Source organism: Apodemus sylvaticus, chromosome 3 (genome assembly GCF_947179515.1).
Source record: "Apodemus sylvaticus chromosome 3, mApoSyl1.1, whole genome shotgun sequence".
Lineage (NCBI taxonomy): Eukaryota > Metazoa > Chordata > Mammalia > Rodentia > Muridae > Apodemus > Apodemus sylvaticus.
The window spans coordinates 60176875-60202143 of record NC_067474.1 but is presented as its reverse complement, the minus strand read 5'-3'; the positions used below and the strand labels follow the sequence as shown (position 1 = coordinate 60202143).

Here is a 25269-nt window from a genome sequence, read left to right as displayed (position 1 = left end):
CTGGGGTTCGCTACCCCTAAGGGCTTGCCCAGCAAGCTGAGCTTGAAGATACAACTTTACAATGTAATAAAAGTATCTAAGCTGAGCATGAGAGACGTTCTACAGCTTACCCAGCCTGTATTCATCAAAGCAATCGATGTCATGGAAAACAACAGGATCCAGGAAAAGGCAGGAGAGTGTTCTAGAAAGAAAGAGGCTAAAATAGTGTGCAAAATACCAGGGAGCAGCAGGAGTGTAGCTCCAACCCTGGATTTGGAAAACAAGAAGGGAATTTTAGGGGAATCACAGAATGGATATGTGGATCCCATGTTAAATGATTACAAACGTGACAGTCCTCTTTACACGTGTGGAGAAGGCACTGCAGAGCTGTGAGAAACTAGTGCTCTGCCCTCCAGGAGAGAGCCTTCCTGCTGTCTGCATGCTAATTTCAAAGTACTCGAGAACCAGAAATGGCATATGCGCTTATGTGCACATACGTGTGGGGGTATGTGAGACAGTGGACACACACACACACACAGTCCGACAGACTCTATGGTTCTGTCAGCACTCATCCGCTCCAGGCTGCTTTCTTGTGTTTCCAGGGATTGACCAATCTCTTCTAGCTGAACAATATCACCATTTCAAATATAGACAACTTTTGTCTGGTTCTAGAGTGAAAACTCCACAGATCCAACGGCACAGTGGCGAGCTCCTGGCTCTTACCCAGGGTCCACCATGCCCTCTGTGTCATCCTTATAGCTGACCTTTTATAAGGTTAATATTTATTTTTCCAGCTTCTTTCCTGCTGATGCGTGTTTGTCTCTTCCTCTTCTTTCTTCTGTGAAAGGGCACACTCCCGCACAGCGTGCTGCCCCCGCTGGTGTTCCTTTCACCAGGCTCTCCTGAGCTCACAGTTTCGTCACTGCAGAGTGCTGTTCCTTGTTCTTCCCACAGATGCATAGCAGGTCTCGGCATGACTGAGCCAGAGTCCACACAGCCCTGATGACGGACAGACGCCTGGACGGGCTCCAGGCTTCCGGACTAACCCTGGCCATGTGTACACTTATGCCAACGTACTTCCTAGAAGTGAGATTTCTGGGTCAAACGAAAACACATCTATGCTTCCTCGAAACTATAAAGCTTTGCTGAGTGGATGAGAAACGCGCTTGATTAAAAAGAGCAGAAAGTAAAAGGCTAATATCTAAATGGGGATATAAAACAATTAGAGTAAACACACGTCTTTATGACTGAGCTGGTGGAAGGCCCTTCCGGCACTGCCGTCTCCTCTTCAGCCATTTTCATTCTCTCGCCTAAAGAAAGGCTTTCTCTTTGCTTTGTATATTAAACACAGAGTTAATTATAAAATCACAAAGTCTTGGATCTGAAATTAAAACTACCCCGCGCAGGCTCCTCTTTTGAACAATAAGGAAGCGGGGACCCAGAATGAGGGAGGAAGAAAGGGAAAGATTAAGAAAACAATCACATTCCGTTCAATTCTGTTCCTTTGAATGAACTCTGAGTGAAAAGCTCGCTTTGTGATATGGCGCGGCTCTTGGTTTTCATTTCCATCAACAGTTATGAGGCCCCAGCCACAGTGCCTCCGGTCTCGGAGTGACTGTCACTGTGACATCTACATACTCGACTGCGAGTGGGTTTTGTTCCCACCCCTGGCATGCCAGGACTTTCACATGCAGGCATTGTGACCAGTTGGGTCAGGTGGTGCTCAGCCTGGCTGTGTGTGCTCTGGCTGATGCTGTGGGTAGCCATGCTGGGCAAGGATGTTCTGAAATCACATAACCATGGCATGGTGACATTCTGCTTTGGCTTTCTACAGGCCACACATGGAGATGAATATAGATTTTTTGTCTAGCCCAGGAATGAAGTTGAGCCTGGGCAAGTTCTTCTTTCTGGCCCTGAAAATATAATATGAAGAGTAGGAGAAGCCCAAGGTGTTACTTAGATGAATGGAGCCCGTGGCATCGTTTCCTCTGCCTGTGCCAATGCAGACATAACTAGCCGATTGTAGCACGCTCACACTTTACTCCCTTAACCTTCATCCCTCAGCACACAGGCAGCCCACTGCTCAAGTCCATTTACTCTACTTGGAGCGAAGAGTTATTTACGGTTAGCATAGAGAATACAGGACTCCCAGTTAGATTTGAGTTGAAGTAAGGGGTTTATTTAGCACAAAAATGTTCACGTATTGCTGGAACTGGTTAGGCTGCTTCTGCTATTTCTCTCTGCCGCTGCCTTTCCCTAGATAGACCCACTCTCGTCTAGGTTCTTCTACAGTGCCCATCTCAGGTGCACAGGTAAAAGTCAGGTTCATTCTATAATCGTTTAGTTTCACATTAAGACTTGGTGGGTGGAGGGTTTTTTGCTTTGCTTTGTTTCTTGAGGTCTCTGTGTCCTGGTCGCACTCCTCCATGAGACTCAAATCCTGGGCTTCCTAGGCTTTGTCACAAGTCACTTTCTCAATTTTGCCAAAATATTCCACTTATATTACATGAGCTTGTGTATTATTTTCAATTAAGCAAATTCATTGTTTTATTTCAATGGCTGGAATGGGGGAGGCACATCATTTACCCACGTGAGAATGTAAAAGCAGTCAAAGGGGAAACACTCGTAAGTGTGTAAAGGTGACCAGTTTACTTGGATTTGTGGGGTGCCTAGTCCCCGGCATACCTACAGTACAACGGACTGGTTCTGTAGTCCTGTGGCTTTGGGGAATCTCCCTCCTACCCTGGAAGATGATCCCTGGTCATCTTCTTGATGACCTCCCATGACAAGGAACTCAATACTTTGTGAGATCTTGATTCCTTCTGGAATCCTTTATTGTTGAAAGTTACTTTTTCACATTGATCTGAACAAGCTCCTCTGAAAAGCTTCTATTGATTTTACATTCAGCTCTGGGACACACACACACACAAACATGCACACATACACATGCACACACACAAAGAGACATATATACATACACATACTCATACATATAAAGACCATAGAAACACACATAAATACACACAGAGAGAGACACACACATACACATAAACATACACACACTCACATATACAGACTCACACAAACATACAGAGAGACACATAAACATACACAGACACACAGACATAAATACACACACTCACACATACACTCAAACATACACAGAGACACACACATAAATACACACACTCACATAGACACACACAGACACAGACACAGACACATATACACATGCAGAGACATAGACACAAACAAATACCCAAAAGGGAACATAGCCCAGCAAGGTGATTCCTTTCTGCAAAAAGGTTATGCCAGGACCCAAGTCAGGATAGAGAGGCACTGAGTTAGGAGGTTCACTTAGATTTTATTTTAACCCAAGTAGTGACTGTGTCTCCTCATCCTGTTGATGGGAGCGCTACCTTGGAATCTAATGTTATTGACTAATTCATAGTCTGCACATAGAAGAAGGGTGTGATACAGAGTCAAGTCTCAGGAGTGCCTAGGGGTTGGGCAAACAGTCACGCACATAGGAGTTCCCCAAGATGAGCCGTTGAAAGGGAAAAGTGTCTCTCACACCATGATTGGTGTGCTTGTCTCCCGCGGTCTTTTGAGGTAGAGAGGATGCAGTGCACTGTCACGCGGTAAAACCACTTGGTAGGCCAGGGTTGAAGGCGCTCTTGGACTGGCCTAGAAGTTTGGGAGGATCACTGGAGGCTTCTTCATAGGCACTGAGAGCCTCATCATCTCCTTTAGGAAGTAGATGTGTGTGGTGGGGTGAGAAAGGAGTCCTGACAGGGTCGACAAGATGGCATCCAGCAGACAGGGGACTTGAAGCCCGTGGGCCTCAGAGATCGCACTTTCTTGTGTAGTGCAAAGAATTTTTCTTCTGTAAAACACCTGCCCATCCAACCTACCCCTTGATCTCAGCCCTGCAGAGTTAGGGTGAGACCTGTCCTCTGACTTCACCCTGGGGCTGGAGGCTGAGAGCCCACAGCAGGGCTCAGTTACTCTTGCAGCCACGCTCCCCACCCTCCCAGGGATCCAGGCCCAGGCCCACAAAATGACCTCCCCGTTCATGGAGAGTGCTTGAGCCTCTTCTGTTGATTCAACTACTGTCTCTGGGAAGTGACAAGAAGAATGCCTTTGCAGCCTGGAGTTTTTCCATAGAGATGCTATCTCTTGCCTGTGGGAGGTTCTGAGCACGATCACAGGGCTAAAGTAGACCTTTAGATGGCACTGTCTATGGGAGCCTAGGTGTTGCTGGGACCTGGACTGTGACCTGCCCAATGACCCCTGACCTGGAGTCCTTCTGGGGCTCTGGATGAGTGTGCTGTCTCATCCTCCTCAGAACTATTCCTCCATAAAAATCTCAAAGAGCCAGGCCTAGCCCTGTCTTCCTCAAAGGAATAGCTTTTCTTGCCTCCATGGCTACATTCTGTGTGGGTTTCTGTCCAGTGGAACGTACACAAATATTTTTCCTCTCCTTCACTGGGAGCCCTCGGAGACCCAAAGGGCATGAAAAATGTTGGCCTAACTACCCACCACTGCTCAGTGCCTACTGAGTAAGGGAGGGAACAACACCAGGAAAGCATAGAGGACTCCCTGGAGGAGGTGTCTGGGTGTGGGCCTCACTGGATGTGTAGGAGCTTGTCTAAAGAGCTGGAAGGATGCGGTACATTCATGGAGAATTCATGCAGTGGCGCTACATCCTTTCCTACTGCAAGAATCGAACCCCCGCCCCCGGAACCCCTCTCATCCCGAGGCTGTGATTTCAACCTATTGACTAATTAGAGGTGCTGAAGTGACAGGAGGAGGTACAATTTCTGCGGCTTGGTAATTAAAAGGTATTGGCTTCCCGGCTGTGATCACACAAGAATTCGGCTACCCCTAAAGACATCGGCTAAGAGCAGAGTGTAGGGGAGTCTAGGGAGCAGAGAGGTTTCCAATGCAATTTGTTAATTTCCTGAGTTTGTCACCTGCACAGCTGTGAGGGAAATGGAACACTTTACCAGAAGTTTCAGGGAAAATTAAAGACATACATTCTAATTGTGTACAATTAGAAGAGTCATATAATCATTATTATTTTTGTAATTAACCGCCTTTTATCCATCACGAGACTAGGGGTCTAGAGAGGCTGATTAAGCACTGTGTCTGCCTGGTCGGCAAGAGTGAGGAAGGCCGGTGGCCTCACACACCGGTAGGAGACAGAGCCTAACTCGCCTAGCGTGACCCTCGACCATCTAGAAGCTGTGACTCTGGTCCGTGTTCCTGAAACAGGACCGCGCTCACCTGCCTCCAGAGGCCCCAAGCTGCAAGTGACAGAAAGCAGTGGTGGCCCAGCCTGACTGCACTGAAACCCGGAGCTCAGCCCTTCCACCACACTAGCCCCGACTCGCCTCCATTGTTCCCCATGGCCTCAAATTTCCTTTGTATTAAAACAAACTTAAAAGAGTTGGAGAAAGTTCTGTTTGTTTTGTGATCTTATTTACATAAAACAAAGGTAAAATGTTGGAGGAAGCGAGGGAAATATTAGGAATCTCAGAACGTCACCAAGCAGGGCGGTTCTGTTGGTACTGTCAGTCTGGACTCCAGCCCCACCATTACCTGGCAACAGCCCGGTAGGAGGGGCTGCTCGGCCCCTCCCTGATCTGTTGCTCTTGTCACTTGCCCTCTTGGACTTCTCTCTTCTCCCTTCCCTTCCCTTCCCCATCTCTCCACGTGGTCATGGCGGCCTCTCCTCTCCTCTCTGCCTTTCTCTGCCTCTACTACTCTCTTAACTCCCCTCCCCATGCCCTGAATAAACTCTATTCTATGCTATACCTTCATGTGGCTGGTCCCTCAGAGGAAAGGGCTACCTCGGCATGGGCCCACTGAGGCACACCCTTCCCCCACACCTCACCACACACCAGAGAACATATTCTTACACCTTCATTCTCTTTTTATGATCACAACAAGTTCCTAAAGAGCAAAACTAAATGGCTTTGCTATTTGCTGTCTATAAATAAATTAAAGCTATTTCTTAAGGCAGGCGACAGGCACTCGGTCTTCTTATGCATTAAAATATTGCACACTCAGGAACACAGTTTCTATTTGAAAGTAAAGTGTGTGTGTGTGTGTGTGTGTGTGTGTGTGTGTGCCCATGCCTGTGTGTATCTATATGCTGGTGTCTACAGAGGCCAGAGGTTGATATCCGGCATCTTCCTCAGTCTCTCTCTCTGCCTTATTTTTTGAGATAGAATCGCTCACTGAGCCTGCAGCTCACCAATTGGCTAGACTGTCTGGGCAGTTAGCTCCAGGGACCCTCTAGTCTCTACGTACCCAGTGTCCTGGTTACAGCTGTGTCACACCCATTCTGGGGACCTGTCGTCATGCTGGCACAGTAGACACTTTATCCACTGGGACATCTCCTAGTCCAACAGAGAAAGTTTCTTAAAGGTAATTATAATACTTGTAATGTTTAGGAATACTGCCTTTAATTCCAGCACTCAGGAGGCATAAGGATCTCTGTGAGTCAGAGGCCAGTCTGGTCTACAAAGTGGAGTCCCTGTCTCAAAAAAAAAAAAAAAAAAAAAAAAAAAAAAACCAAAACAAAACCCAACCCAAAAATAAAAAACATATACATATGTGTGTATGTATACTTATAAAGTACAATATATTCTGACTACAATTTCTCCACCCTCAACTCCTCTGCAATTCCCTTCTCACCCAAATCCATACTTTTTCTTTCTCTTTCTTTCATTTGAATACAAGCACACCACACACACACACACACACACACACACGTCAATCCCACTGTGTGTGTGTGTGTGTGTGTGTGTGTGTGTGTGTGTGTGTGTGTGTATAATTGGGAATATGATGTAAGGTAAAATAAATAAATAAATAAATAAATAAATAAATATGCCAAGCAAAGAATTCTGAGACAATGACATCATTTTGTGTTTGCGGTCTTCTGCTGGGCATGGTGTCTGTCTGTAAGAATAGTTTACTTTCCTAGTGAGACTCCATTAGAGAAAACGAAGTTTTCCTCTGTGAGCAGTTATCAATGTTGGAGATAGCATGTAGGTTAGGGATGGGGGCTTGTGTCCAATCCCTCCCCCTTGGCACTGGGACCACATCCGGCCTAGACCATGCTGCCTCCGTGTCTGTGAGTTCTTACTATGTTTGGAATGCCTTGTTTCCCGTGTGTCTTCCATCACCTCTGGCTCTATAATACTCCTTTCCCCTCTTCCACGAGGTCCCCTGAGCCCTGGGGAGAGAGACTTGATGGAGACAGCCCCTCTAGAACTGAGCACTCCAAGGTCTCTCGCTCTTGCTTTGTTGTATGGCCTCGGGTATCACCTAGTAATGAGGATGCTCTGAGTCTCTGATAACGCTGAGTAAGACATTGATCTAGAAGACTAATGGAACAGGATGCTGTGAGAAAGCATTTTATTGCTGCATTCCTTTAACAGAACAGTGATGTTTAGATTTCCCCTGAGGACCCTGGCCTATCTAGCCTCAGGTTCTTGGTCACTCAAGCAATATCAAGAATCACATCTCATGGAGTGGGCCTTAAATCCAGTCAGATGCTGGTTGGTGGCTCCTACAACCTTTGTGCCACTACTACACTAGTGATCTTGCAAGTCACCATTGTGGATGGAAGGGTTCATGGCTGGGTTAATGCTTTCCTTGCTCCTCTGTAGATTGCAGAGTCCCTTTCAGTATCATGAACACCAGTCAGTAGGATGGAGGCTTAGGTAGGCACCAGCTCAATGTTTTCATGGTCATGAATTTTATAGGTGTTATCTTTCATAACAGACTGTACCATTAGTTCATAGAGAGGAAACAGTAACCTTGGAAATAGCCTGGGTGGTTTGGAGGTTTCCATGGGGCCCCTTAAGAATCTTCTCTTTAAAAAACAATGGATAACTAGGGAGATAACTCAGTGGTGCGTAGTTGCCTAACATGTATGAAGTCCTGGGTTCAATTCCTGAATATATATGTATACATATATATGTATAATATATGTATATTATATAATATATGATATATTATATATATAATTTTGTTTCCTACCATTGAATTGAAACATGTACAGAGTATTTGTGCTGTGCCATATTTTCCAGGAAATCTCATTCTCTTCTTTAAACTGCCCAGTGGGCCCCACTTCCCATGCAGAGGCCTCCCTGCAAAGCATCCTGGTCCACCAGAGGAAGAACCATAGTCTAAGAACAAAAAATACAGAGCCCTGGTCCAGCCCCTGGTGACATGTGACTTTATTCGAGTCATTAATTCTTGCTCTTGGAGCTTCTGTTTCGCCATCCAGAAAACTAGAGGATCCGAGGCAATCCCTCCTAGACTATAAAATTTGTGAAAATCTAAATTAGAGTAAAGAGAGTGTGGGGAGATGGTCCAGTCAGTTAAGAGCTTGGCATACATGGAATGGGGATCTGAGTTCAATCCCCTATGCCCATAGGAAAGCCACGCCCAGCCATGTCTATAACCCAGAGTGGGGGATGGAGGGAGACAGCTGGACCCTTGGGGCTTGCAGCCCAGCCAGCCCCACCGAGTCAGTAGCTCCAGGTTCAGTGAGAAAACTTGTCTCATACAATGAGGAAATTAGTCGGGAAACACGCTTGGCAATAGCCTCTGGCCTCCACAGGACCGGGCACCTGTGTTCACACCCCCATGCATGTGTGCACACGCACATGAACACACAACAATTATGAAGATGCAAATGTATTTGGGAAAGTGTTTAGGTCACGGGAAGTAGCATGGCAGTCAGTGAGGTGGGACTGTGGGAACTGTCGAGTCTCTCTCTCTGCTCTGTGTGCCGAGTGACCACGTGAAGTGGCATGACCTCTGTGAACTCTACATCCAAAGACTTCAGTGTGCACCCGCAGCTGCCTCCCCGGGTTGCTCTGCACTTTCAGGGAGAATGCAAACCCGGTCCTTCCTGTATGCCTTCTCCTTCCTCCTACAATAACTCCAAGGAATCAAAGCATCTAAATGCTTTGCCCGGTCTTACCACTCTCTCACTCAGTCCGGTACTCAAGCAAGCCTGCTTCTCCAAGAGGAAAAAAAGACAACAGTGCCTTTTGTGCCTCCCTTTCTAATTGTTCTGCGTTCCCACAGGGTGGGGGTGGAGGTGGGGCATGGGGAGGAACAGCTATGAAGGTGAGAGGAGGCATATATTGAATGGTTGGGTGTTTCTTATTGATGAAAACACAACCCCATTAGCAGGCAGGAGGAATGTGGCTCTCCGGTGGCTCTAGCCCAGGCCGTTTCTGACTCAGATTTAATACATGTGCATGGTACCCCAAAGGCCTCTGTGGGAACCTGGCCTCAAGCAGAATGCACCAGCATGCCAGGCACTCATTCCCTCTCATCAACTCAGGGACACTTTGCAGCCACGCGGTACCACATGAATCTCACGACATTGAAATTGAAACACTTAGTTTCCAAACAGCCTTGGCCCTGGGCTTGAGGGCAGCCGCGGCCTGGCACAGGCCCTAAGTGGCCCCGAGTTCCCAGTGCACACACGCCCGGTGTCTTTGTATGTATCCTGGCACCAGCCACAAACACTGTTTTGTCAGAAGCTTCCTGAGAAAGTTGTGTTGCATTCAGTTTGGCTGAAAGGGGCCCAAGGATGACAAACACCTCCCTCATTTAATTACAGGCACAGTCAGCAAACCCACAGCAAAAGATTAAACCCAGCAGAGAAAAGAGCAAGACTTCATTATGCCTCCCCTCCCACCTGGCGCAAGTTGCCTCCAAAGCTCTTAGCAACAGTGGCCACCCCTGCTGCCCCCAACCCCTAGGGTAGACTATGTCTGCAGAAGAACTCAGTACAGGTGCCCTAGACCAGGTGAAAAAGGAATTGCATTCAGACAAGAATTTGTCAGTGGCTCGGAATCTAATAGATAGTGAGGTTGGGAGATGTGTTTATCCACTGAGGAGTGAGGTGCAACTGTCTAACTAAATCAGGTTAAAAAGAAAACCACCCTCCCCCTCCAAACCACAAGCTCCTTCATCATTTTCTTTGGCTGACAGGAACCTTTGAAATCTCTGCTCCAGCCCCTATTTCAGAGATGAGAAAGGCAGCAGCTTCTCAAGTCTGATGGTTCACCCTTCTAGCTTCTGGGGTGGGGAGCTCGTCTTCTGGTTTCTTAAGTGTCCTTGAGGTTTCCTCACTCTCCACTTCTGCCTCCATTTGGGGGCCTCACTGCTGAAGCAGTGCACAGCTCCACACAGAGACCCTAAACTCTCGAGAGACATTCTGCTGTCGGAAAGCTCCCACTGGAGAGAACACTCCCAGCTGCCATCCCATGCCACTCCGATAGTTAGGTGTATACGCCCCAGAATTTACCAGAACGATCCACATCTTCCGTGGAAATTTCTGTAGCTGAGAGACAAACTCCCCTCCAAGTAACCCTAGAACGTGTTATCTCTGCCAAGTTCCATCACATCTCCAGGAAGGGGCAAGCCCTAGGTGGTCGCCTACCTCTGCTCAAGGCTCTATGCTGGGCTGCAGAAAAAGAACCAAAAATAACATCAGACCAGCTCCACATCTTGCTTCCTGACCTTGTGCAGTTTATGTCACATGGGCACAGCATTGACATTTGGAAAGTACCTGCTACTTCTAAAGCAGGGTTATGCTTTCCACATTCGACTTACTAGGAGAGGCAGCACGTGAGGCTCCTGGCAATATATCTGATGCCTATTTACGTTTTACCTTGGAATCTTCCTTAGGACCTGAAGGGCGAGGATTAGAGAAGCTTTTGGTGCCTGATTGATGCTCATTGTGTGCTGATCTACAGTAGTAAGGTGACATTGTCTACACTCCGGATCTAACTTTCTATTACTCTGGATCAACATAGGATGTTAAGTTCCCATCATGCACTGCTGCAAGGATTGTTTCCTCCAGATCATAAAAATCCAGTTTCCCAAAATGCAGTACCCTCTCTCCATCACTTTTCTAGACATTTATTATCTGTTTGAATTCAGAAGGACATGTGACAATGAATGAGAAAAGCCTCTTAGTTGCCCAGGGTTGGGCCGCTTGAGGTAGAGAAACCATGTTCCAATTTCCTGACCATGTTACTGAGGGGGTCTCTAACTCAGATCATAGGGAAGAGAGGAAACATTTGTTGATCTTTGAGGCAATTGTTACTTTATGAGGCAAGTTTAGGATTTTCTTAATCTAGATGCTTTCTAATGTCCAAAATGGCCCTGAAGCCACCAACTCTGGTGTGTATGTGCCTCTCTCTCTCTCAATCTCTCTCTCTCTCTCTCTCTCTGTGCATGTATATGTGTCTGACTGTATGTTTTTGTATATGTATATGTATTTATGCCTCTGTGTGGGTGTGGTTGTGTATATATTTGTGTATGTATATATGTGTGTCTGTATGTACTTTTGCATGTGTCACTATGTATGCATTTGTGTATGTGTATGTATATCTCTCTATGTGTTCTCTACCATGTCTTGATAGTTTTAAATGAAAGTTGGGAAGCGTTCTACTGGGATCTGTTTGCCAAATGCAACCTCCATCCCTGCACCTCTTCCTAGCTCAGTACCTAAGTGTCTCCCTGGCTGGAGCAATGGCAGACCCTTCTAGAATCCCAGCATCAAGACTTCAGTTTACGCAGCTGTGTGCCACAGAGTAGCCACTGTGAAGCCAGAGCAAAGGGAAGGCTTCAGATTGCACAACCATGCTGTTCCTGTCCAGATCCCACAATACAATGCAAGTGAGGACACTACACTGTCCCTGGCTCTCTGTGCTAGGGGATCCCAGTTGATCCCCAGCTGATCCCCAGGGTGGCTGTACAAGGTGGGGGCTAGTATTACTCTCCATGCTCATCAGTTGGGAAGTGGAGAGTTAGAGGCTCACACTCTGCCAGGAAACAGGTCAGAGGTCACCAGAGGCTGAGGCAAGGATGATGCAGACGTGCTACCTGGAAAGAGTAAAAGTTAAAATGCACAGAGCTTGTAATAAGGCTATGGGTTAAGTCACTCAGCACATGGGAGGCTGGGGGGGAGAAGATCAGGAGTTTGATGCCAGTGTTATCCTGTATCACAAACAAAATACAGGTAGAATGAGAAGTTCTTCCCCCATGCTGAGGACAAGGACCAAGAACTGAAAACACAAGAGAAAACAGAACAGACAAGGATTTGGAGAATAAAAAGATGGTTCAAATGACTAGGTGTTCCAAAGGAAAGGCAGGGATGTAAATGGGTATTATATAAGAGGTAGACATGATGTGACATATATGCTATTTACATATATACAGATGTGTATAACAGACATAATATATAATAGAATATGGTGCAAAAAACTGCATACAGTATAAAATATTTAAAATATAGTATACTTATTTTATATTTGCATTTTTAATTTTTGTTTTGTTTATTTGCATTTTTTATTTTAGTTTGTTTGTTTGTTTGTTTTGGTTTTTTCAAGACAGGGTTTCTCTGTGTAACCCTGGCTGTCCTGGAACTCACTCTGTAGATCAGGCTGGCCTCAAACTCAGAAATCTACCTGCCTCTGCCTCCCAAGTGCTGGGATTAAAGGCGTGCGCCACCACCGCCCAGCCTATATTTGCATGTTTTGAAGACTTAAATGTATCAACTGAAGAATTTCTTATATCCCACACCAAATTGAGAATACCACACCTAGATCTTTGCTGGCAAAGTGCTTAAATCCCAAGAACAAATTAAAAACAATCTTTCAGACCCACAGGCAAAGAAAGCCAGGCAGGCACAAGTGAAGAGCGATCTGGTTTGCCCCGGCTTACTTCTCTGCCTCATTCTGCACTTTCAAAGAGAAGTTGCTCGCCAAGAATTCTCTACCCAGCTGCTTAGCCTGGGTCAAGGCTACAGAGGGCTAAGCCAGGTCAGCACGGTCACGACCTCTTCCTTTCTTCAGGATATCAAGAGATGCTCCTTCAGGCTGATACCTGGAGCAAGGTAAATCCATACAACCAGAAAAGCAATGAAAACCAAGCTGTACTCCAAGTGGAACCCCAGAAAATGAAATGGAACATAAAAATGGGCACTGAGACAAGAAATGCATGATCAAGTGCTCATTACAGTAATAAGTGTATATGCTTATACGTCTAGCCATGTGGCGCTTCCCAGAAGCATCTACTTGCTTATCTGCCTGCCTGCCTGCATGTCTGTCTGTCTATCATCTATGTGATATACATAGATAGATATAATGATCTTGATAGAATATAAATAAAAAGAGCTCGAAGCTATGATGGGCAGACATGAGCCATGAGTTAATAGGCGCGATGTTATTACTATCAAGCAAGATACAGCACAAGAAGCAGTAAATGACAAAGGTTTATTTTGCCTTCATAAATATTTCAGTTCTCGGTGCAGTCCGTGAATATCTATTAAGTACCTGCTGTTCACACCAGGCTAGGATACGCATGGGTGAAAAATAAAGACACAATTGTGATGAACGTTTATGCTCAAAACAACATAAATTCAAAGGCAACAGAGCCAAACCTGCTGAAATGCACGAGCTGCTCGGAGACAAAAAGAGGGAAGTGTAACAGCCTCTCGGCTTTGATAGATCAAGTAAACAAAGGCTCGAAGCACACAATAGTGATGTAATTAGGCGGTTGTATCTATTATGCATTAGTAGGCTAATAAAGAATTCCAAAGCTTACATCTAGAGATTGAATCACTTTCCCAGCCTCTGTGGAACTTTTACAAAAGTTGATTCTATAAAAGGCCACCAAACCAGATTTCCACAGGTTCCCAAAACAGGTACTGTACGGCCCAAATTCTCAAAACAGTTGCAGCAAAACTAGATGAAACAAAACTATAAATTAAAATTTAAAATCCTCCCTTCCATAAATCTGTGGTTTGGGATTAGTTGGAAGCTTCTATCACAGACTGTTCAGAAGCTAATTTGGTTGTATGAAATAAGGCAGGGGGCCCAGAAGTGTAGACCTTCAAGTCAGGGTGCTAATGTCGGAAACCCCAGTATTGCCAGATGCTGAAGAAGGCCTGGGGATCCCCCAGGAGCAGAGGGACAGCATCAAACCAAGAGAGACCTTTGGACCTGAGTTCAAGTTCTGCTTCCATCTTTCCTTGGCTTTGATGGATGTCTCAGGATTGTTCTGTTCCTGGTAAACAATCTGTTTATTCATGACCGTGGGATGGGTCCTATCAGGGGTTCTCAGCCCTCTACGGGCATCTTCTTTCCAGTTTTATTTTTAAGGTTTATTTACTTATTTATTTTTGAATTTCATGTATACGGGTGTGTCTTTGCCAGCATGTATGCATGTGCACCACACGTGTGCAGTACCTGCGGACGTCAGAAGAGGGCATCAGAACTCTGGAACTGGTGTTACAGATGGGTGTGAGCCTGCTGTGTGGGTGCTGGGAATCCAATTCCTCTACAAGAGCAACAAGTGCTTTTAACCCTGAGTCATCTCTACAGCAGTCCCCCTACCCTCCAGCCCCCACATGTTTTAAATACTGCTACCGCTAAGCCTCTGCCCAGAAAGTCTGATTGAACCAAGGTGCTCAGTATACAGCCAGGATAAAGAACCACAAAGGTGATTTCTCAGACTTGCTCAGTTCTGAAATTCTGTGGGACTATGAGACACCTGCAGCCTTCTCATGGAAGAAAATGTTAAGAGACTAAAGCCCAAGAAACAGTAAAGCAATCTAATCAAAGTATGTATTATCTCAAATGGTGCAGAAAATGTCATCGCCAGTTAATATTTTGCACCCAACATGATTTAGACCTGGGGCACACATTGTACTCTGAGCCCATTGTAAACACAATGGACCATTTATTCACTGAACAGTAACCACTGTAATTACCTACAGGGCAAACATAGGAGATTGTTCGAGCAACAATTAATTGTGGACCTGGAACTAATGGGACACTAACGGGAAAGCATCAGCGAGAGCACAAATCAGAGATCACGTCAGAAAACTGGTGTTTCCCAAAGAGCAGTAGATAAGTGTCTGGAGGATGCGGTGGGCATACGTAATGCCCCGGGTCTGAGATAGCCACTCCCAGATTTTTCTAATAGCTTCTTAGCTGGTGAGAGGAGGAGGCTTACCATGTCATTCTAATCCTTACTATATTGGATAAGACTGAACACAGCTGCTGTTTCTTGTGGTCCCTATGGGATCCACATGTGACAGTGTCACTAGCAAGCAGGTGTACAGATCTTTTTTGGATTGTAGGGTGCTCTTTGTGAATCTGATAAAGTCATGGACTCTTTTTTTGTTTTGATTTTTCCGGGAAAAAATGTGTGTATCTGTGTGTGCCAAAACACCCATGCAGATCTTTCCTGCATTGTTCGGAAGGGCCCTGTGGACAGTGGGGTCCCCTGGGTCCCTGCTTAGTCCAGCCTCTGTTTGTATATATCCCAATACAGAGTCTCACTGCTTCTGACGCTAGGCCCTTAGTGTGGTCAGCCCGGAGCATGAGGATGCTTCAATGTGACTAGCTGGAATTCCACTCCATGTAGACTCTTCCCTCTGGTTCTGAGCATCCCTACAATTTGTAAAATAGTTATATACCCTTTATCCTTATCAATCTAAGAACATCTTCGGGACTGACTTAGTTAGGGTTTCTATTGTTGTGAAGAGACACCATGAGTGTAACAACATCTATAAAGGAAAGCATTTATAGGTGTGCCTTACAGTCTGGAGGTTTAGTTCATTGTCATCCTGGTGGGCAACACGGTGGCATGCGGGCAGACATCCTGCCGGAGAGGTAGTTGAGAGTTCTACATCCAGATCGGCAGGCAGCAGGAAGAGACAGAGAGACACCGAGCCTGGCTTGAGCCTCTGAGACCTCAAAGCCCATCTCCAGTGACACACTTCCTTCAACAAAGACAACCCTACTCCAACAAAGCCATGCCTCCTAATGGTGCCACTCCCTGGCACCATGCTCACCAAGCATTCTAATCTATGAGCCTGTTGGGGCCATTCCAACTTAGAAGTTGATTTCTCTAGGGGGCTATCGAACTTCACATAGAGACCATTGGGTTATTACCTAATCACCTCCCATAGATAGGGTCTACGGGTGCGCTGCAGAGTTGATGTAGGGCATCCAGAGGCCTTAGGGAGTAGCCGTGTACTCTCCCATCCAGACCATCAGAAGGACAGATCTCCACCGCCTGCCCTGGAACCCTATGGAGAGTCAGTAAAGGCAGCAGTAAAGCCTTTATATCATAGCTCAGGGGCCCTGGCTATTGTCCCTGGGGGGCGCTGGGCTGGGCTCACATAGATCAGAGTAGGTGCTACCTCTGCAGCAGGAAGGCACAGAGGGAGGTGTCAGCGGCAAGCAGGCTGGCCTTCCCTCTCTATCAAAGAATAAATAAAACAAAAAGAGGAAGAAAACAATGAAGGGAAGAAGGAAGGAAGGAAGGAAGGAAGGAAGGAAGGAAGGAAGAAAGGAAGGGGGAAAGAAAGGAGGGAGGAAGGAAAGGAGGGAGGGAGGGAGCATCCAAACAGAAATTCTCTCAGAGTGCAAGAGTCCTCTCTAAATAGCACACAAAATCTGAAAAAAGTAAATGGGGGGAAAAAGAATTTCAAATATGGCTCAAAATTTTTTCCTTTAAAAAACTTTTATGAAATTTGTGCATGTGTGCCCATGTGTTTGTGTGCATGTGTGTGTTGTTTGTGTGTATGTCCATATGTATGCATATTCCTGTGTGTGTGTGTGTGTGTGTGTGTGTAGGCACATGCATGTACAGGATTAGGAGTTCTCTTCTTCTAGCATGTGGGGCCTAGGGATAGAGCGCTGTCCAGCGTGGTGGCCAGCACCTGTACTCCCTTAGCCACCTCCTGCCTGCCCCAGACCCATTTCTATATAATGAAAGACTGCGTGACACCAAAAGACAAAGCACAAACTATTAATAAGTGGAAAATTAGGGGCCTCAACCACTTCCTTAAGGTAGAAGATCTCTTCTTTTACAAACAGACAAAGAATGTTAAGAGACGAAGGTTAATGGCTGTCTCCATCCAGAGAGGGACCATAGATTGCTCTTGGACCTTGGAGGAGGCACAGCCTCTGTCCCCTGGAGAGACATGCAAATGAGAAGAGCAGCCAGATGCTGCTCCGCCCCCATCTCCCTGCAAGGATCAAAAAGGTTGCTGCTTCCTTCTGAGACTGAGGCTGAGGGGAGGAGAGCAGAGATCAGAAGGAACCTCAGGAACGGGTGACATTTAAGCTGGACAGATAATTAAAATCCAATCTAACAACTTACTGGCACTTAAAAGACAACAAAGAAGTAATACAGGGAAGGAAGGACAGATTGACTGCCGGGTGTAAATTAAAATACCATGCGTAAGGACAAACAACATGAGGCTCGCAGCAGCCAGGGTAGCCCAAGTGTGAAGGCTATACATTTTATACATTTTAAATGCCTCCTTTAAAATCAACTTAAAAGGACCGGCATCTTACTCATAGATGAAAGCATGCAAACGCACTTCCTAAAATAGGACCCACTCCTTAGGAACCACCCATGGACCGAACAAAGCTCAACGGTATATGTAACCATGAATGTAACGGACCCCATTTCTGTGATAGCTCATTATAAAATTACATAGAAAATTGGTGCATCTGCCCTGCTGACAAGATTGTGGTGAGATTGGACCTTTAATTATCTCTGACTAGGATATATGCAAAGTGGATGAAGTCTTTTTAAATTATTTAAATATGAATTAAAGGTCTGCAGCCTTTATTTTATTTTATTTTTGAGACAGAATCTCAGGTAGCCCAGGCTGGTCTCAGAGTCCTTATATAGCTGAGGATAACCTTGAACTTCAGATCCTCTACCTCCTGAATGCGAGTATGATAGGCACACTGCCCTTTCTGCATTGCTGGGGACGCAAGCCACAGCTGCATGGATGCCAGGCAAGCATTCTAACAGTTGTTGCACATGTCCAGGTCATTACCTGAAAACATTTACACCATAAACTGCCTTGTGGAAATATTCTCAAATATAAAGGGGAAACACTATGTGCCAAGATGCCCACATGACAATGACAACTAATGCAGCAAACATGGCAAATTAAACAATTTTAATGTCTCCAAACTAAAGTTGACCCCCCAAAAGCTGGTATGTTCATATGCTAGACAAGGATGCTTATAATATAATGCAACAAAGAATTCCAGACTGGAAGGTTCCTTGCTTACATGGGAAACCGTTCATTTGTGTTCAGAGAACAATGTGATAAATACACTGACCACAGAGAAGGTTCTGGAATGAAACAGATCACAGTATTGACGGTTCCATTCCTCAGGGAGGTATAGCTCACAGTTCATCTGACCCCCCTCTCCTTATCTTATATTCTTTCCAAGTTCTCTTTAAGACTGCCCTTGCAAAGGACCAGAGTTGGTTCCCAGCACACATCTACCTGTAACTCCGGCTCCAGAGCATCCAACGCCCTCTTCTGGCCTCCTCAGGCAACTGCACCCACAGGCCCACCTACGCAAACACACACACAATTCACATAATTAAAAACAAACGACATGACTTGCTCCAAGAGAGAAAAGCCTGCCTATAAGGACCGTGTGTGTGCGTGGCGCCAATAAAACGTGTCCTTTCTCGTTTTCTCAGCTTTCCTTCGCCGCCACCACGCCTGTCCTTGCGGATAAGAAGAAGTACCCATATTTCTTCCGGACGGTGCCCTCAGACAACGCGGTGAACCCGGCCATCCTGAAGCTTCTGAAGCACTTCCGCTGGCGGCGCGTGGGCACACTCACGCAGGACGTGCAGCGCTTCTCCGAGGTACTCCCAGCCCACGTGTCAAGTGGGATTGTTCACTATGACATTTAAATGCTCGTGTCATCGTATCTAGCTCCAATAACCTCCCTGGCCCTCCTTCCCTCACCGTCTGTCTTCCTCTCCCAAACTGCCCCGAGTCTGTCTCACCCCGCTCATCCTCTTGTTCTATCTCCCCCTTACACCCCTTCCTCTGCCCCCTTTACTCCTAGCGCCCATTCTAACTTTCTCTCCCACAGGAGTGTTTAGTTTAGCATTCATCCATCTAGAACACTTCTCAACAGATCCCTTTAAGCCCCAGTGACTTCATACCATATATGAAATGAAAGTTTTGCTCTTCATTTGCTCTGCAGTGGGCCCCACGGACCTTGATAGCGCTGCGCACTCGCGCACATGGTGCGTTGTAGTTCACGGAACTAGAGCACGTGGGTAGGGTGTTCACAACCTTGCGCCTCACAGCTTCCACTCAGGCCTAGGTGTGCGTGTCGTCAATATCTTTCTAAAAGTGAAGTGATAGGCAATTAAAAATAAAAAGAACTAACTTCCAAAATGACTGGTCCGCTTTCAGGTTTCTAGATGATTCCCATCTGGGCACCTTGCCGTTTTCTCTTTCTAAAGTCTCCTCTGCCTCCTTTTCTCTTCCCCCTTGAAGTCTTCTTCAGATCAAATCACAGGGGGGCTTAGAAGCATCCTGTGGGCCATGGGTCAGGGAGGGTTACACCCAGAGTCGTGTGAGTGGCCAATTCTCAGGCGCAGCTGTGTCCTGGGTCTAGCAGGATTCTAAAGGGATGAGACTGGGAGTCACCAGCTTGGCTCCCCACTGCCCGCTTCCACAGATCTCTTTCTCTACCCTGCAGTCACTCAGTGGTTGCCCGTGAGAACCTAGAAAGGCCCCCTCACTGTTCTGAGCTCTGCGGTTCCAATTCCCGGAAATAAAATAAGGACAAGCCCCACCCCACCCCAGCCCCACCCCCAGTACCTCCCTGTGCGTGTGTGAACTGGCACTGTGAACAGTGAAGCCCTGCACAGAAAGGAGCTGGAGTGTTTGGAGGTGATCTGAGCCAGGCGTGCGTTCCCAGGCAAGGCCCTCGGGGAGGACCAAAGGGACCTTGACCCCCAATGGGAACCACTCTCTGCCAAGCCCAGAATGGGCTCTTGCTGGCAGACTCATTTATAGAGCAATGAGTGAGAAGCCCTGCAGTGATTCTGGGGAGCCTGCTCAAATAGCATCTTTGACTGTGGGAACCTAAAAAGTCCTTAGAGGCGCCGCCTCTAATCTCTTCATTGTGCAGAAGGGGAAACTGAGGCCCACAGCAGAGAAGGGGCAACGTTCCAGGTTGCAAAGCATCTCCAAGGTGACAGGAGATGGTTCAGACCAGGACTGGACTGGAGGTGTGGCTCAGTGGTACGGTGCCTGCCTAGCACACATGAAGCCCTGGATTCCACCCCAGAGCCACATAAACCAGGTGACACACTTGTGATTCTAGTGCCAGGGAGATGGAGCCAAGGCCACCAGAAGGGTAAAGCCATCCTCTGCTACACAGCGAAATCAAGGCTTGCCTGGGATACACGAGACCCTGCTTTAAAAAAATAAAAAATAAAAAGAAGAAAGAAAGAAATTTAAATTAAAGAGAGAAGGGAAAAGGACTGAATTACAAAGTCATAGCCGCTGCTTCAGATATCATTTCTTTTACAGACATAACTTCCTGGAGTCACGTGGGAACTGCTGGTAGAGGGTCTCCGAGATCCAAAACTCACAGAGCATGCTCTACAGCAGTGATTCTGGACCTTCCTAATGTGTGACCCTCATGTTGTGGCCACCTCCACCAAAGAATTATTTTTGTTGTTTTCTCATAACTGTAATTTTGCTACTGTTATGAATCGTAATGTAAATATCTGCATTTTTCTGATGGTCTTAGGTGACCCCTGTGAAAAGGTCATTTGGTTCCCTAAGGGGTCAAGAGCCACATGTTGAGAGCCACTGGTCTGAAGAGTGCAAAAGAATCAGCCTGGCTGTCCCATCAAGTGCTTTGAAGATCCCCTAGCTCTCTCCCCCTCAGCTGCCTTCCTCTGCCCTCGTTTACCGTTTATCATATTATCGGCCATGTCCCTCCCTCCTAAGGATCCTGCCACATAGGGCAAGGTGCTGACTCCCATATTGCAGGGAGGAAACTTAGGCTAGCAGAGGGCAGATTGCTGTTCCTTGCGCCTCAGCTCCTGGTCATTATTTTTTCCGACACTGTCCTCCCTGGAATCAGGTGCTGGCAGTTGGGTGCCATACCAAAGGTCTCCACACCACTCTGTCAGGACTGTCTGCCGTGGTCTCGGCGTCTCAGTGGGAAGTCTCCAGAACACAGGATGTGGCTCGGTGGCATTGCTGTCAAGGACCCTCCTTGATTAAAGCACTCAGCCCAGCTGACTCCTCTCTGCCTGAGACCCCCGGCATCCTCGCCAGGTGTCTGGGCTGTACCACTGGAGTGCAGCCACTGGACCTTTGCCAGGGGCTAACAGCTTCTCGGGAGTACAGAGGAAACTGGGTACCTTTCAGGGAGCCAGTCGGTTGGCAGCATTAGGCACTTCCGTTCTGGATAGGAGCACTGGGAGGGACCTAAAGGGAAAGCCAGACTGAGATTGGAGGGAGAGGTATAATCCCAGAGTTCATCACTGTGGCCTGGTGCTATGAGCCAGGAAAAGGCTGAAGGCCATTCTAGCCAGGGCATCAACTGCTCCTGCAAGCCTATAGATCCTACTGTGTGACAATACACCTGGGAGATCTGAACCTACTTACCTCAGATAGGAAACCCATGACAGACTGAGGATAGCACTAATGCCCAGCTGGTGATCCAATGGGTGTCCTCAGTTATAAAGTTGCCAGGGACTAACAGCTTCTCGGGAGTACAGAGGAAACTGGGTATAAGGTTATAGGTGAGGGAGCAGAAATACTGAGAGGCAGCTGCAATCACCAAAGCCTGATACAGCATGGGTGAGAGCTCACGAAGCCTGGAAACCTGGAGTGCACTGCACAGCCTGCAGACGGCTTAGGAGGTCAGCATCTTTTCCAGGCCTGAGCCTCGTCTAGGCAGGTGTGCTGGCCATTGCTCAGCAGTCCTCAGTCTTGTACAAGCCTGGGCAGGGAGGGGACCCAGCGAGTCTGTTCGGTTTTAGGGACTTCCTGAAGCATTTACGATGTTTGTTTTCTGCTCATAAAGAGTTTCTGCGCAGGATGAAATGTTCCACTTCCCCAAAGAATATCCTGCATCTTAAGAAGATTTCCTCTAAGATGAAATGTTTAATCTTAGAGGAAATAGCTACACAACAGTCCCCATGAGTCAACGCTGATGCCCAATGGCCCCAGGAAGCTCTGGATCTGGCTCAGACAAACGAAGGATTTGTGGCTAGAAAGACCAAGTGCGCTGCGGCCATGCCCTCTCCGGATTAGAGACCGGAAACCCGGAAAAGGAATGACTCAGTACTGGGCAGACTCATCCATAAGCCTGGCTTTTCACGCAATGCTGCAGCACCACATGCTTGCTTCAATTTACAGCAGCGGATTCCCCTCCTCCCCCGCTCCCGTGTAAGAGCAGATGTCGCTCTGGGAGACAGAGCTATAGACAGCAAAGATGACATTAAAAGACCTCCTCCCCCAGTATAGGTGGTGTTCATCCAGTGGTCATTCATTGCCCTAGGAAATGAGGAGGCAAGCTATGGGAGCATATATCTACCCACACAAAGGATGACAATGTTGCCACACTGTGTGTCAGACTCGGTGCTCATGGATATGGTCCTGGAGTTATTACCTATCAGGCTTCCTACACTGCTTCTTACTTCTTCCTGCTCGTTGCAATCATCAGGGGATTTTCTGCCCCAGCCCCCGAGGGTGTGTCTGTCTGTCTGTCTGTCTGTGTTCGTGTGTATGTATGTGCCCATGTATGTATATGAAAGTCAGAGGTCAATGCCAGCTCTCTCCCTCATTCCTCTTCACTCTCCACCTTGTGTTTTTGAGACAGGGTCTCTCGTTGAAGCAGAGCTTACAGAGCCAGCTGGTTGGCTAGCAGCAAGCCCAGAGGTGCATTTGCTTCCGTCTTCCTGCAGAGGGACATTCTACATGGGTGCTGGGGACCTGAACTCAGGTCCTCAAGCTTGCACAGAAAGTTCTTTACTGACTAAGCTGTCTGCCCTTCCCCATTTAGTTTTGGTTGGTTGGTTTGGTTGGTTTGGGGACATAGGATCTCACCATGTAGCTGTGGCCTTCAATTCACTGCCCTCTTTCCTCCAAGTGTTGGCATGATACGTGTACATTTTTTAAAAGTCTTAGACTCCCTAAACTGGATTCTCCACTTTCAGCATCTTTGCTGGGATGTAGCTTTCCAGCTAGACAGCCACACACTGCTAGTGTCTCTGTCAGTTCCGCAGTCCTGCACCCATCACCCCAGGCTCTCACTTGTGTCCCCTGCAGTAAGCCCCACTCCCAGCCATTTGTGACTGCTACATCATCTCCACAGGACACAAATGACCAGCGAAGCCACCTCAGACAAATCACTTGAATCACTCGTGCTATCTGAGTCCATCTCCCTCTGTGAGACAAAGGAGCTGGGGCTGTTGACTTGGAAAGTGCCTCAGAGTATTTAACCGGGGGAAGGGGTGTCCACCAGCCTGATGCAGCCACTCCTGGGGACAGAGCTGTGAGATATAGCCTCCCCACACTCTTGGCCAGCCTCTACCGTGGCCCCCTTCACAGAGTAATGTCACTATACCTGAGGATCTGACCCTGACTCATGTTCACCCAAAGCCCAGAGACTGTTAGGGTTCAAGCCAGTGCGCACTCTGTGTTTAGGCAAGCCTGCATAAGCATGCAGCTTTGGTTTGAACATCCTGTTTCTCCTGGCAGTGTTAGGCATTGAACCCAGCACCTTGTTCATTCTAAACGAACACACAAATTACTTTCACTGCCCTAACACATCTTGTCGCTGTGCTAGCAGGCACTCTGCTCTCGCATGTCTCTCTCTCAGTTTGGTAGCTACTGTCTGGATATACCACAATTCACCCTCTCATCACGGAAGGACATCTTGGTTGCTTCCACATTTGGGCATTTAGGAGCAATTCAGTCATAAACGCCCATACGTGGATTTTTGTGTGGACATAATATTTTCAACGCCATTGAGTAAGTTGATTGCTGATTGCTCGATCACAAGGTAGGATTGTGTTGAGTTTTATGGGAACCTACCTTCCACTCCCTACTGTACATTCCACCAGTGACAAGGAGCATTGCTGGTATTTGCCTGTGCCCATGCTCCGGGCTGGCCATTCTGAGAGAAGCACAGTGCCACCTCACCATCATGGGTGACCTTTCCATACCAAAGATCTTCTTCATCATGGGCCTTGATCTGCCCATGACAAGAATGTAGCCATCTGTGCGGTTTCCTCTTCAAAGACCCTGCCCTTTCGGGCCCTCCCAAGCCTTTAGGAACCTTTCCCAGAGCCAAGCGGCCATCTGCTCCACCACAGGGGTGGCGAGCCCCTCTGAAGTGCGGTTTGCTCTTCCGGAGTGCATCCTGGAACAAAGTCTGTAGCAGAGGCCAGAAGGACCCACCCCATGCTCCGAAGCCACAGGGCACCCTTGTGAGGATCCTTTCCTTCCCTTTTAGCAGGAACTGGACCCTGGGTACCATAGCTCAAAAGACCCTCAAAGGGCAGAAGAACCCTCCCCACATGTCCTCACTCCCTCTCCTGTGGGATGTGTAGACTCAGGCCTCTGAGATCACCTTTCCCTGCATGGGCTCTTAGCATGATGCAGAATCAGAGTAAGAGGGTACCCGCCGACCTCACTGCCCCCTCACCAGCGGCCACCCATCTCTCTGTGTGCTCCCTGGCTTGTGTAAGTTCAATGGGGGCGCCTCTCAAGGATTTATTCTCAGGAAGTCAGATTAGGGGTGGCTAACACTTCCTTCTTCCGGTGGCTATGCCAGGAATGGTGAGATGAGTTTCCGGTGGGAGGGGCCTTGGGCATTCAGGCTCTGCTATGACCCCGCCTGGGCGGATGCTGGGCTTCATGTCGAGTGGTTTCTTGTTAACCAGCCCTCAATGCTGGTCACTCTGGCGGTAGTGTACAACCCTGGAACTTTTCGAAAGAAGTCAAAGCTTTGTGCTGGATGCCTTCGTTTTCCTTAGAGTACGGCCCAGGTACAACTGTCCTCCCTCTCCTCCATAACTGGGGAGGTAAGGGAGGTGGCTGGCTGACGACCATGGTGAAGGAAGCCCCTGGGTCTGGCAGATGGTCCTCCCTAACACTCCTCCAGGGCCTCAGGGTCCTCTGTTGCAAATTGGAAAGAAAGGGCTAACTAGTTTCTGCTCGCAAAGGTGGGGTAGCTGTGCAGTCAGCAAAGGGCCACAAGGATTCCAGACCACGGGTGAGAAAGGGAGTGTGCCATCTTTGAGTCAGTCTCTGGGCCACTCTTACTGCCCTCTAAGCTCTCTTGGGGACTCCTCCTGTGCCTCCTGCATCCCAGCAGATTTCCCAGGATGCCACTCTGGTCCTGGGAA

At 47.4% G+C, this 25269-nt stretch overlaps 1 protein-coding gene across 1 annotated transcript in view; it reads left to right on the top strand.

The window, feature by feature from the left end:
* Positions 1 to 25269, top strand: part of Gabbr2 (gamma-aminobutyric acid type B receptor subunit 2) — a 339984-nt gene that overhangs the window by 126685 nt on the left and 188030 nt on the right. The window contains exon 3 of the mRNA XM_052176457.1: positions 18565 to 18735. Within this exon, the coding sequence (XP_052032417.1) occupies positions 18565 to 18735 (171 nt within the window). The remainder of the gene's footprint in view (positions 1 to 18564; positions 18736 to 25269) is intronic.